The 13,943-nt window shown below is 50.3% G+C and overlaps 1 protein-coding gene and 1 long non-coding RNA gene across 14 annotated transcripts in view; one reads left to right on the forward strand and one right to left on the reverse strand.

Annotated features, from left to right (window-relative positions):
- Nucleotides 1-2,082, forward strand: part of DLGAP4 (DLG associated protein 4) — a 224,318-nt gene extending 222,236 nt beyond the window's left edge. For all 9 annotated transcript variants that reach the window (XM_039479562.2, XM_074406485.1, XM_039479560.2 and 6 more), the window contains one exon: nt 288-2,082. In XM_039479562.2, coding sequence (XP_039335496.1) covers nt 288-506 — 219 coding nt within the window. In that variant the 3' untranslated portion in view covers nt 507-2,082. The remainder of the gene's footprint in view (nt 1-287) is intronic.
- The window catches only part of LOC104652021 (uncharacterized), a 107,230-nt gene that overhangs the window by 21,175 nt on the left and 72,112 nt on the right, over nt 1-13,943 (reverse strand). The window lies entirely within an intron of this gene.

Genomic DNA, 13,943 nt, shown 5'->3' on the forward strand with positions numbered 1-13,943 from the left:
CTGAGTCTCAGGCTCCCAGTGGTTCAATGCGAGGGTGGACACAGGGATCTGTCCGTCTCTCCCTGCTTGAGTGCCCTTGGAGTCTGAGCTTGCTTTCTGCTCCTCTGCCTTGTGCTTTTCCCACTGTCATCGCGTCTAGTGGCTTCCTGATTCCAAGTGTGTGTTGCTTGTGCCTGATACGGGGAGGCTCGGGCGGAGACTCGCTGCCAGCATATGGTGGGGGTAGCGCCACACAAAACGTGGCACCTTTATTTTATTTTTGTACCCTCCTCACTGTCTCACTAAAGGACGAGAAGAAACCACCCCCTCCAGTCCCAAAGAAGCCAGCCAAATCCAAGCCGGCAGTGAGCCGTGACAAGGCCTCAGATGCCAGCGACAAGCAGCGCCAGGAGGCCCGCAAGAGACTCCTGGCGGCCAAGCGGGCAGCTTCTGTGCGGCAGAACTCAGCCACTGAGAGTGCGGACAGCATCGAGATTTATGTCCCGGAGGCCCAGACCAGGCTCTGAGACCATGCAGGAGGAAGGAAATGATTTTAAATCATTAAAAAACACATAACTAAGTGCGAACGGAACAGTTTTCTCAGCCTTTGCTATGGTTATTCTGTCTAGAGACCCTGAGCCAACTTTCAAATTGACGCATATAAGGGCTCATGATTTGGCTTTTTTGGGTCCCTCCCAGCTTTAGGTTATGAAGATTTTACTCACAAAATCAACAAAAGTCACGAAACTAGAAAACTTTTTTTTCCTCTTGCTGGCCGTGGTGGACTAGATAGATGGACGTCGGCACCTCCCGGCCCAGCCTCCGGACTGTGGTCTTTTTACTCGTTCTATCTGATGAGAACTCACACTAGCTTGTTTACAAGATGACGAGAGTCCAGGGGCAGCCTTGGACACCTGCCATGTCCCTCCTCCTCTCCCCGGCTACCCCAGCTCTGACCTTGGATTTTTCATTCTTGGGTTTTTCTCTTTTCCCTTCAGCGCTCACACAGCGGTCGCCATTGTGGCAAGCGGCTTTCTGGGTCTCCGCCCTCCCTGTGGTTGAGGGCCCAGAGGATAGAGAGATGGACATACATCCCCTCCCTCCCCCACCAAGTGCTCGCGCGCGCACACACATACACACACACACACACACGCAGATGGAGGCATCTCACGGAGAGGTACCCCGCCAGCCCCATGCAGTGTCAGGCAGGACTCGCTGCTGAGCAGGTGAGGGAGGTTTTAGTCTTGGAGGGGAAATGAGATGAAGCCACAGTTATCACACTCCAGTTCCTGCCTTTTTATTCTCTCCAGCCCCTTCTTCCTTCAGCAAAATCTAGGACTCTGAGTGGCTTCCAGGGGGCTGTCCGTCCTCAGCCGCGCCTGTGTCCAGTGCCCAAGGGGCGGGCAGCGGTGTCTGTATGTATGTGTACATATGCACATAGACCTTAGAGTGTATATTTAACAAACGCCCATCTGCTCACCCATGCCCACCAGCGCCGCCGCCGCTGGCTCTCGGGGCACCTGGCAGGAGGCGGGTGTGTGAATAGCATATATTTTTACATGTACTATATCTAGGTGTGTGTACAAGTGTGTGTAAAAATATATACCTTGTGTGTAAGCAGCCCTCTTTTTTTGGGGGGGGGGGTCTCCATCCTCCCTCCTCCAAGGAGGAGGATGCCTAACCTCTGAGTTTTCTTTTTTTTTTTTTTTTTTTTTAAACCCCAATTATCCTTCTCTCTCTCCTGCCCTCCATCCCCACTCCAAGGGTGTCAGAGCCCTGAGCTGCAGTGGCCCAGGCCTGCAGGGCAGGGTCGGGGAGGGCAGGGGCCCAGCCCCACAGCCAGCTCAGTACACAAGGGGCTGCTCGCTGTGTATGCGCCTCTCTGGCATCAGAGACATCCTCTTGGCTGGCGCTTGCTGCAGCAGGGACTCCCCAGGTGAACCAAGGGCCTGCTCCAGGGCCCCATTCCAGCTTGGCCGCCGTCTGTGACCTTGGGCAAGTCACTTGACCTCTGTGTGCCTCAACTTCCTCCTCTGTAAAACGGGGACAGTCCCTCTTCCCTACCTCACAGGCATGTTGTGAGAATAAATGAGGTAACGTGTACCAAGGGCTCATGGCATTATTGCAGGGGGATGAGCAGGATGGGCCCAGGAAACTGAGCCAGACCCCTCCCAAAAGGCAGCTCTGTGGAGACAACCTGACGGGAGTGCTGGCCGGAATGCCAGCTGTCACACGCCAGCTCTTTGATCTGAGGCAGGCAGACGGAGCTGACCGTCCCTATCCTAAAAATGAGTGTGCAGGACTTACCTCACCAGCTTCCTGTTTGTTTGAAATAAACCTTTGGAAGATAGATGTTATCATAAGAGCCAGGATAGGCCAATAAAGACCACCCTAGAGGACACCCCCCACAGATCCAGTCTGCACATTCTCCAGGGCAGAGTACCTGTATCCCCCTGCCTGGCAGCTATTTCCACCCTATCGGCTGCGGGCCCCGACTCACGTCTCAAGGGCACCTCTACAGGCCCAGTGCCGGGGCAGGCCCCGGGGGCCGAGCTCACTCTGGTGAGGGAGACAAATACTGAATGGGGCAGAAAAAGTCAACAGGTGGTGGAAATCAAGACGCAGCAGAATGAGGCTGCAGGACCCTGAGTGGGACCACCGAACCCAGCCTGGGCAGGAGTGTTACGGTAGAGACTGGAAGGATGAGTAGGTAACCAGCTTTGCAGGAGGAAGCAGCATGCATTCCAGGCGAAGCCCTCATGGTAGAAACTTTTTTTTCCAAGACACAGTCTTGGTTTGTCATCCAAGCTGGAATGCTGCGACACAATCTTGGCTTACTGCAACCTCCGCCTACCAGACTTAAGCAATTCTCCTGCCTCAGCCTCCCAAGTACCTGGGATTACAGGTGCCTGCCACCACACCCCGGTTAATTTTGTATTTTTAGTAGAGATGGGATTGCACCATGTTGGCCAGGCTGGTCTTGAACTCCTGACCTCAGGTGATCCGCCCACCTCAGCCTCCCAAAGTGCTGGGATTACACGCATGAGCCACCATGCCCAGCTAGAACATGCCTTTTAGAAAGTTATCCGGCCAGGCTCTGGAGCCACAGATTCCTGGTCTCCTCTCTTGGCCTAACCCAGCCAAGAAGCCCATGACCTCAGGCCCAGGGGACGCATGGACCCTGCCTTCCCAGCAGCTTTGTTCAGGCTGCTCAGCCCTCCCCAGCAAGGTCCTGGGAGCCCATCCCAACTGTGTGGCCAGACACCTATGCTTGGAGCGGCCCTTGTCCCTGGATCCCAATACACCTGTTAGTGGTGACCACAGGTGGCTCGGATTAACTCCCAGGGCTGGCACCTTCCCAGACCTACCCCTATCCTGAGACCTAGCTGGGGGTGATCTGAAGGGTAAGTGAGGAAGTTTCCGATTGCATCAGGCATCACAGCAGGCATTCAGTGGTGCGACAGTGCAGGGTGGGAGGCCACCGTGCAGCTAGTGGCCAGCTCCCCTGGATAGGCCATGGAGACTGAGGATAGACCCTTAGCCTTTCAGAGCCTGCTTCTGCTGCAGCAGGGGAAGGACCTTGAGTGTTGGATTAGGGTCTCAGGAGGGATCCTGCACTCTCTTATCAAGAACAAGATGGGGTAGAGGTGTCTGATGTACAGAATCTGGACCCCCACGCTCAGCCCTCCTGGCACAGCAGTATAGAAGACACACCCTCTGTTGAAGGAACAATATAATAACACATCCAGTGGCCAGAGTCACCAATGACCAACATTTTGCCATCTGTGCATTCTCTCTCTCAGATACACACACATTGGTTTTCCCCAAGAGCCATGTGAGAGTCAATGGCATACACGGTGATATTTCACCCCAAAACACATCATGGAACTCCTGCACAACCACAAAACCATCACCATCCTCAAACTTAAGGAGTGTTCTAAGGAGCACCTCCTTTGCCCAGGAGGGCACTCACTGCACATGTTAATACGACCTGAAGCACAGCCCACATGCCAAGTGCCCCCACAACCATGTCCCTTATAGCTTTTCCCTTTCATCCCTCCAGGGTCCCATTAAGGATCAGTCACTGCTTTCAGTTACCATGTGTGTCTTTTTTCTTTTTTTCAGACGGGGTCTCACTCTGCTGCCCAGGCTGAAGTGCAATGGTGGGATCATGGCTCACTGCAGCCTCAACCAAATGGGCTCAATCAATCCTCCCGCCTTAGCCTCCCAAGTAGCTGGGACCACAGTCACATGCCACCAAGCTCAGCTAATTTTAACTTTTTTTTTTTGTAGAAACGGAGCCTCACTTTGTTGCCCAGGCTGGTCTCAAACTCCTGAGCTCAAGGGATCCTCCTGCTTCTCAGCCTCCCAAAGTGCTGGGATCACAAGTGTGAGCCACCACTCCAGGCCACCATGTCCTAGTCTCTTTAAAAATCAAAATTTCCCTACTTTTTTGGTTTTGCCAGAAGTTGACTTTTTTTTTTTTGGTTTTTGGTTTTTGTTTTGAGATGGAGTCACTGCAATGCCCAGGCTGGAGTGCAGTGGGCTGGAGTGCAGTGGTGCCATCTTGGTTCACCACAACCTCCACCTCCCCAGTTCAAGCGATTCTCCTGCCTCAGCCTCCCGAGTAGCTGTGACTACAGGTATGGGCCACTGCGCCCAGCTAATTTTTATATTTTTAGTAGAGACAGAGTTTCACTATATTGGCCAGGCTGCTCTCAAACTCCTGACCTCAAGTGATCCTCCTGCCTCAGCCTCCCAAAGTTCTGGGATTACAGGCATGAGCCACCGTGCCCGGGTGAGATGTTGATGTTTTTAAAGTATCCAAGCACTTTACAGAGTGGTGTGCCATTTAGGTTTCTGTTTTCTCATGGCCAGATTCAGATTAAATGGTTTTCACAAGCATATGACTAGATGATGTCCCATGTCCTTGTACCTTGTTCCATCAGGGAGGCATTTGTTACTTCAGGGAAAGGCTGACAGCAGCTTCCCAGAGAAGCCGGGAATAAGTCCTTGGCATCTGTGTTTCCAAAGCCTAGTCCTTGAGGAAACAGAGAGGACCAGGACAGAGAGAGGAAGTGCCCTCCTAAAGGCTACAGGATGACCACAGAGGCAGCACAGGGGACAGGAGACTGTCAGCCACCCATGGGTCCCTCCCTGAGAACCCTACACGGCCCAGATTTCCCTTCTAGAACCCCAAGCTCCCCAGGGTTGCACGTTTCCATAGTCTTAGCACAGAGAAGGCTCAGCTACCACTAGGAACAGCACTGGTGGTAGCTGACCTTATAGACAGAACAGCAGGACAAAGCCACTGCCACCAGGAGCCTGAGGGCCAAGGACCATGCGCAGCCTGTGTGGGCAAATGCTGTAGAGAACAGACCCACTGAGATGAGGTTTCTACCACCAACAGTGGAATAGGCTGTATGACAGAAATTCTAAATCAAGTCTCCTGCCCATCTGAATTTGTGGCCAATCTGAAAGCTGGCGTGGTCTCTGCTGCTGGCCCTGCCGCTACCATATGGTGGCCAGGGGGCTTTTCAAAATGCTGACTGGGCTGCATCACACTCTGCTTAACCCTTAAACCCAGCCTCCTCACCTTAGCCTTAGAGGCTGCTGCCCACCTCTCCAGCCACACTCCAGTGAGAGCTGCCCTCGGCCACCTCAGGGCCTCCCACAGGGTGCCCCAGCCCTCTACCGATGAGCTGGCTTAAGCTCTTGCCTCCACTCTAAGGACAGGTGGCCTTTCCTCAGGGAAACCCACAAAGCACCTGGGCCAGGCCAGGTTAGTACTCTACACTTGGAGCACAAGAGTCGCTTTCCTTTGCTGTTGTCACAGATGTGATGATGCTTTAATATCTGTGTGATTATTTGTGAGCATCCGTGTCTATGCAGAAGATGGTGGGCTCCCAAGGGTGGGAAGAGTGTTTTTTTTTTTTTTCACCAGGTCCCAGTTCCTGGCACAGAGTAGAGCCTCAAGAACGACTTCCTAAATGAAGGACCTTGGCAGAAAAGGCAGTATTTGACCTAGGCTTTCAGGGATGAGCAGAAGTTATCCGAGCTACAGCAGTGAAAGGTGCGGTGAGCAAAGTGGCACAGGTGTAAGTGCTGCTACTCCAGGTGGGACCAGGGCCAGACCGGCCTTGAATGACAGGTTAACAAATAAGGCTTTCAGACTGGGCATGGTGGCTCATGCCTATAATCCCAGCACTTTGGGAGACTGAGGTGGGTGAATCACTTGAGGCCTGGAGTTCAAGACCAGCCTGGCCAAAATGGCAAAACCCCATCTCTACTTAAAAAAAAAAAAAAAAAAAAAATTAGCCAGGTGTGGTGGTGCATACCTGTAATCCCAGCTACTCAGGAGACTGAGGCACAAGAAGCGCTTGAGCCTGGAAGGAGGAGGTTGCAGTAAGCCAAGATGGGAGGCCGAGGCGGGTGGATCACGAGGTCAAGAGATCGAGACCATCCTGGTCAACAAGGTGAAACCCCATCTCTACTAAAAATACAAAAATTAGCTGGGCATGGTGGCACACGCCTGTAATCCCAGCTACTCAGGAGGCTGAGGCAGAATTGCCTGAACCCAGGAGGCGGAGGTTGCGGTGGGCCGAGATCGCGCCATTGCACTCCAGCCTGGGTAACAAGAGCGAAACTCCGTCTCAAAAAAAAAAAAAAGGTAAGGCTTTTGGGGCCAGCTTGAAATGGAGCCAGGACATTTCTTGCCACAGAACTCCACTTCCCATAAAACAGGAGCCTCCAGTACCAGCTTCCATAGACCCATGGTACTCTCTGAACCCAATGAGCCCACACTTTGTCTCCAAAATGCGTCACACCAGCTCAATCCCCGTGAAGCCCTGTGGCCAACACAGGACATGGGTCTTCGGGGCCCCTCTGCCGCCTTTATGGCTTTAACTTTCTGTAGACAGACAACTCCCGCATGTAAGTCTCCAGCCTATGTTTCTCCCTGAACTCCACCCTTCATACTCAACATCTCCACTTGGGCGTATAACAAGCAATTTACACGTCCACCACTAACAGCAGTAGATGGAATTCAGGAATTAGAAAACCACCATTTGGGCTGGACGCAGTGGCTCATGTCTGTAATCCCAGCACTTTGGGAGGCTGAGGCGGAGGATCACTTGAGGTCAGGGGTTCAACACCAGCTCGGGCAACACACTGAGACCTGCATCTCTATTTAAAAGTTTGTTTTTATTTTTAAATGAAATACTTATGAATAAATGTAACAGAAGATTTGCACAGTCAAAACTACAAAACATCATTGAAAGGAATTTATAAAGATGTAAATAAATGGAAAGGGATCCCATGTTCATGGATTGGAAGATTCAGTATTGGTAAGATGGGAACACTCCCCCAAATTAATCTACAGATTCCACACAACCCTTATCAAAATCCCAGCTCCCTTTTCTGCAGAAATTGAGAAGCTGATCCTAAAATTCACATGGAAATGTAAAATTTACTACAAAACTAATGTAATCAAGGCTCGGCATAGGGGCTCATGCCTATAATCCCAACACTTTGGGAGGCTAGGACAGGAGGATCTCTTGAGCCCAAGAGTTTGAGATCAGCTTGGGCAACACAACGAGATTCCATCTGTACAAAAAATACAAAAATTAACCAGGTGTGGTGGCACACGCCTATAGTTCCACCTACTCAGAAGGCTGAGACATTAGAATCACTTGAGCCCAGGAGGTTGAGACTTCAGTAAGCCATGATCACAGCACGGTAGTCTAGCCTGGGTGACAGAGCAAGACCCTGTCTCAAAAAATAAATACTCAAGATTATGTAGTACTGGCATAAGGGTAGACATATACATCAATGAAACAGAATTAAGGGTCCCAAATAAACCCATATAGACAACTGATTTTTGACAGCAGTGCCAAGGTGATTCAATGAGGAAAGAAGTATTAACAAATGGTGCTGCTATAACCATCTAAATGCAACAAAAGGAAGCTGGACCCTTACCTTGCAACATACACAAAATTAACTCAATGTGGATTAAAGACCTGAAAGCTAAAACTATCAAACTCTTGGTCAGGTGCAGTGGTTCAGGCCTGTATAATCCCAGCACTTTGGGAGGCCGAGGCAGGCAGATCACAAGGTCAAGAGATTGAGACCACCCTGGCCAACATGGTGAAACCCCATCTCTACCAAAAATACAAAAATTAGCTGGGCATGGTGGTGCATCCCAGTAATTCCAGCTATTCAGGAGGCTGAGGCAAGAGAATCACTTGAACCCAGGAGGCGGAAGTTGCTGTGAGCCAAGACCGTGCCACTGCGCTCCACAACCTGGTGACAGAGCAAAACTCTGTCTCAAAAAAAAAAAGAAGTTTCTAGAGTAAACAAGCTGGCTGGGCATGGGACTCATGCCTGTAATCCCAGTACTCTGGGAGGCTGACACAGGGAGGATCACTTGAGGTCAGGATTTCGAGACCAGCCTGGCCAACAGGGCAAAACCCCATTTCTTTTTTTTTTTTTTTATTTGAGACGGAGTTTCGGTCTTGTTACCCAGGCTGGAGTGCAATGGCGCAATCTCGGCTCACCGCAACCTCCGCCTCCTGGGCTCAGGCAATTCTCCTGCCTCAGCCTCCCTAGTAGCTGGGACTACAGGCATGTGCCACCATGCCCAGCTAATTTTTGTATTCTTAGTAGAGACGGGGTTTCACCATGTTGACCAGGATGGTCTCGATCTCTTGACCTCGTGATCCACCCGCCTCGGCCTCCCAAAGTGCTGGGATTACAGGCGTGAGCCACAGCGCCCGGCCCAAAACCCCATTTCTACTGAAAATACAAAAATGAGCCGGAGCATGGTAGCCAGTGCCTTTAGTCTCAGCTACTAGGGAGGCTGAGGCAGGAGAGTCACTTGAACCCAAAAGGCAGAGGTTGCAGTGAGCCAAGATCATGCCAGTGCACTCCCATCTGGGTGACAGAGCAAGACTCCATCTCAAAACACAGAAACAAATGTCTAGAGTAAGCAAACTGACAGAGAGGGAAAGTGGATCCACAGTCACCAGGGGCTGCAGTGAGAGGAAAATGAGGAATGCCTGCTGACAGGTACAGAGTTTCTTTGGGGGATTACTTACTAAAATGTTCTGGAACTACATAGCGGTGTTGTTGATTACATAGCTTTGTAGACACACTAAAACCACTGAATTGCATACTTTGTAGATGAATTTTATGGTTTATAAATAACAATTTAAGCTTTTCTTTAAAATATGGAAAACCTTTAGAATAAGAAAAATATTTGCAGGCCAGGTGCGTTGGCTCACGCCTGTAATCCCAGCACTTTGGGAGGCCAAGGCAGGCAGATCACCTGAGGTCAGGAGTTTGAGACCAGCCTGACCAACATAGAGAAACCCCATCTCTACTAAAAAATACAAAAATAACTGGGCATGGTGGTGCGTGCCTGTAATCAATCCCAGCTACTCGGGAGGCTGAGGCAGGAGAATCGCTTGAACCTGAGAGGCAGAGGTTGCAGTGAGCAGAGATTGCACCACTGCACTCCAGCCTGGGCAACAAGAGTGAAACTCCATCTTAAAAAAATATATAGGCTGGCCATGGTGACTCACGCCTGAAATCCCAGCACTTTGGGAGGCCGAGGTGAGCAGACCATCTGAGGTCAGGAGTTCCAGACCTGACAAACACAGAGAAACCCCATCTCTAAAAAAATATATATACACACACACATATGTGTTTGTGTGTGTGTGTGTGTGTATCTATACACACACACACATATATAAATATATATATTACAAACATATATATATTACAAACATATATTTGTATATATATGTTTGCAAATCATATAAAGGGATTAATATCCAAAATATGTTTTTAAAACACCGAGAATCTAACAAAAAAAAAACCACTTGCAGCCGGGCGCAGTGGCTCAAGCCTGTAATCCCAGCACTTTGGGAGGCTGAGGCGGGCGGATCACGAGGTCAAGAGATCGAGACCATCCTGGTCAACATGGTGAAACCCCGTCTCTACTAAAAATACAAAAAATTAGCTGGGCATGGTGGTGCGTGCCTGTAATCCCAGCTACTCAGGAGGCTGAGGCAGGAGAATTGCCTGAACCCAGGAGGCGGAGGTTGCGGTGAGCCGAGATCGCGCCATTGCACTCCAGCCTGGGTAACAAGAGCGAAACTCCGTCTCAAAAAAAAAAAAAAAAAACCACTTGCTCTTTAAAATGGGCAAAGAACTTTTTTTTTCCTTTTTTTTTTTTTTTTTGAGACCAAATCTCACCCTGTCAAGCTGGAGTTCAATGGCACCATCTTGTCTCACTGCAATCTCCACCTCCCGGGTTCAAGCAATTCTCCTGCCTCAGCCTCCAGAGTAGCTGGGATTACAGGCACGCACCATCACATCCAGCTAATTTTTGTATTTTTGGGACAGATGGGGTTTCACCATGCTGGCCAGGCTTGTCTTGAACTCCTGGCCTCAAAGTGCTGAGATTACAGGCAAGAGCCACCGCACCCAGCCCCTTGTACAATATTGATGGGAATTTAAAATGGTACAGCCACTGCAGGAAACAGTTATTGCAGTTCTTCATAATATTAAAAATAGAATAACCATTTGATCCAGCAATTCCATTTCTGGGCATATGACCAAAAGAATTGAAAACAGAGACTTATATGTTCACAATGTCAGGTTAAAAAAACAACAGTGGGGACTTGAAGAGACCACGTTCACAGGAGCATTATTCAGAACAGCCAAAAAGTGGAAGCAACCCGAGTGCCGTCCATGATGGATGGATAAACAAAATATGCATACAATGGAGTATTATTCAGCCTTAAAAAGGACGAGAGCCTGGGCAACATGGCAAGACCCCATTTCTACAAAAAGAATTTTTAAAAAATTAGCCAGGGCCAAGCACAGTGGCTCAAGCCTATCATCCCAGCACTTTGGGAGGTCCAAGCGGGGGACCTTGTTTCTACAAAAGGGTTAACCGGGTGTGCTGCCACATGCCTGCAGCCCTAGCTATTTGGGGAGGGTCGAGGCAGGACTGCTTGAGCCTAGGTCAAGACTGCAGTGAGCTATAATTGTGCCACTGCAGGCCAGCCAGGGCGACAGAGTGAGACCCTATCTGAAACCCCCCACCCCCAAAAAGAAATTCTGATATATGCGAAACATGGATGACCCTGGAGCTTGAGGACATTATGCTGGGTAAGTAAGTCAGTGACAAAAGGTCAAATACTACATGATTCCACTTACATGAGGTTCGAATGAGCAGACAAACTCACAGAAACAGAAAAATGATGACTGCCAGGGGCTGGGAGAGGGGCAAGATGGAGTTAGTGTTTAGTGGCAGGGAGTCTGGCTGTGGAAGATGAAAGTGTTCTGGAGACGGACGGTGGTGATGCCTGCACAGCAAAGCGAATGCACCTCATGCCACGAAGCTGTACACTCAGAAACATTGGCTTTTGGACCAGAAAACGTTCCTCTAAAGAACATTATTGGGATAACTGGCACAACCTCAACATGGACTGTAAATTAGGTAATTAAAATCAATGTGAAAATTTCCCTAACTTTTATAATTGTACTATGCATATTTATGAGAATCTCCTTTTTAGGAGGTACTCACGAAAAATGTAGAGATAACAGGACATATGCATGCAAGAAACTCTCAAATGGTTGGAGGTGGGAATAAATAAATATAAATATAGCCGGGTTTATAGCCCGGTGCCATGGCTCACACCTATAATCCCAGCACTTTGGAAGGCTGGTGGGGGGAGGGGGTGGATCCCCTGAGGTCAGGAGTTCGAAACCAGCCTGGCCAACGTGGCAAAACCCTGTCTCTACTAAAAATACAAAATTAGCTGGGCATGGTGGTGCATCTCTGTAATCCAAGCTACTCAGGAGGCTGAGGTAGGAGAATTACTTGAAACTGGGAGGCGGAGGTTGCGGTGAGCCAAGATCGCGCCACTGCACTCCAGCCTGGGCAACAACAGCAAAATGCCATCTCAAAAAAAAAGAAAAAAAAGATTATATTTTCTCGTAACATAAAACATGCCAAGAAAAAAATATATAAATGTAAATGGTGACAAATGGAGCATCTAGATGAAGGTACACAGGGTTCTTTGCACAATTCTTGTAACTTCATCCTAACTTTGAAATCATTTCAAAATAAAGTTGTTTTTTTTTTTTTTTTTTTTTTGAGACAGAGTTTTGCTCTTGTTACCCAGGCTGGAGTGCAATGGCACGATCTCGGCTCACCGCAACCTCCGCCTCCTGGGTTCAAGCAATTCTCCTGCCCCAGCCTCCTGAGTAGCTGGGATTACAGGCACGCGCCACCATGCCCAGCTAATTTTTTGTATTTTTAGTAGAGACGGGGTTTCACCATGATGACCAGGATGGTCTCGATCTCTCGACCTCGTGATCCACCCGCCTCGGCCTCCCAAAGTGCTGGGATTACAGGCTTGAGCCACCGCGCCCGGCAAAAAACTTTGAAATCATTTCAAAATAAAGTTTTTAAAAATTATTTTGTCAGCCGGGCGCGGTGGCTCACGCCTATAATCCCAGCACTTTGGGAGGCCGAGGCGGGTGGATCACAAGGTCAAGAGATCGAGACCATTCTGGTCGACATGGTGAAACCCCATCTCTACTAAAAATACAAAAAATTAGCTGGGCATGGTGGCGCGTGCCTGTAATCCCAGCTCCTCAGGAGGCTGAGGCAGGAGAATTGCCTGAACCCAGGAGGCGGCGGTTGCTGTGAGCAGAGATCGCGCCATTGCTCTCCAGCCTGGGCAACAAGAGCAAAAACTCCGTCTCAAAAAAAAAAAAAAAAATTATTTTGTCAAAAATAGTTTCTTGCCGGGCGCGGTGGCTCAAGCCTGTAATCCCAGCACTTTGGGAGGCCGAGGCAGGTGGATCACAAGGTCGAGAGATCGAGACCGACCTGGTCAACATGGTGAAACCCCGTCTCTACTAAAAGTACAAAAAATTAGCTGGGCATGGTGGTGCGTGCCTGTAATCCCAGCTCCTCAGGAGGCTGAGGCAGGAGAATTGCCTGAACCCAGGAAGTGGAGGTTGCGGTGAGCCGAGATCGCGCCATTGCACTCCAGCCTGGGTAACAAGAGTGAGACTCCGTCTCAAAAAAAAAAAAAAAAAAAAGTTTCTTACCTCCAAACTGCCCCACACAGCAAACCCATCTTAGAAAATGGCAGCTCTATCTTTCTGGTTGCTCAGATCGAAATTCTCAAGAGTCCACCCTGACTCTTCTCTTTCACACACGTTCCAATCCACCCGCAGCACCCACGCCTCGGCCTCCCCGCTAGTTCGGATCAGCCTGACCCTTGCTGGGTCCTCACAGGTCCCCTGCTCAGGGACTCAGACCCTTCCCTGCTATTTTCAACACAGCACCCAGACAGATTCGGTCAAAACCCAAGCCAGGTCGTCATCTCCTGCTCAGAACTCTCCGACGCCCCACGTGGCCTATGGGGAGCCACAGAGGGGGTCCCCGCTGCTTCTCAGCCCCTCCGGCTCCCGCCCCCATCCTCCTGGCCTCCTGGGGCTGACAACTCTGAGCCCTGAAGCCCTCATGGCAGGGTGCAGCCTCGCATCTGTCTGCCCAAATGTCACTGCCCAGGGCACCTCGCAGACAGCTCCCCCGCCCAGGCCCCACGCTGCGGAGCTGCTTGTTCATCATGTTTCCCTCCACAAAACCAGTTCCTTTAGCCCCGTTCTGGCAGGCGGCCGCTGATGTGGACAGAGCGAGTCATCGGGCTTCGGGGTCCCTGGCCCCCCCCATCTCCTCTGCTCCCCGCCCGCCGAGAACCATTCCCCGCCAGAGGAAGCTGAGCTCCCACGGCCCGCGTGAGCTGGAAGCCTCTGGGGAAGCGGCCCTGGACGTTCTGCTTGCCTCGCTGGAGGGGAAGGGGCAGCCCAGAGCGAAACCCCACTCCCCCACCCCCATTGCCTACTCATCCATCACCTCCCCTCCCTACAAGGAC

Source organism: Saimiri boliviensis, chromosome 9 (genome assembly GCF_048565385.1).
Source record: "Saimiri boliviensis isolate mSaiBol1 chromosome 9, mSaiBol1.pri, whole genome shotgun sequence".
NCBI lineage: Eukaryota > Metazoa > Chordata > Mammalia > Primates > Cebidae > Saimiri > Saimiri boliviensis.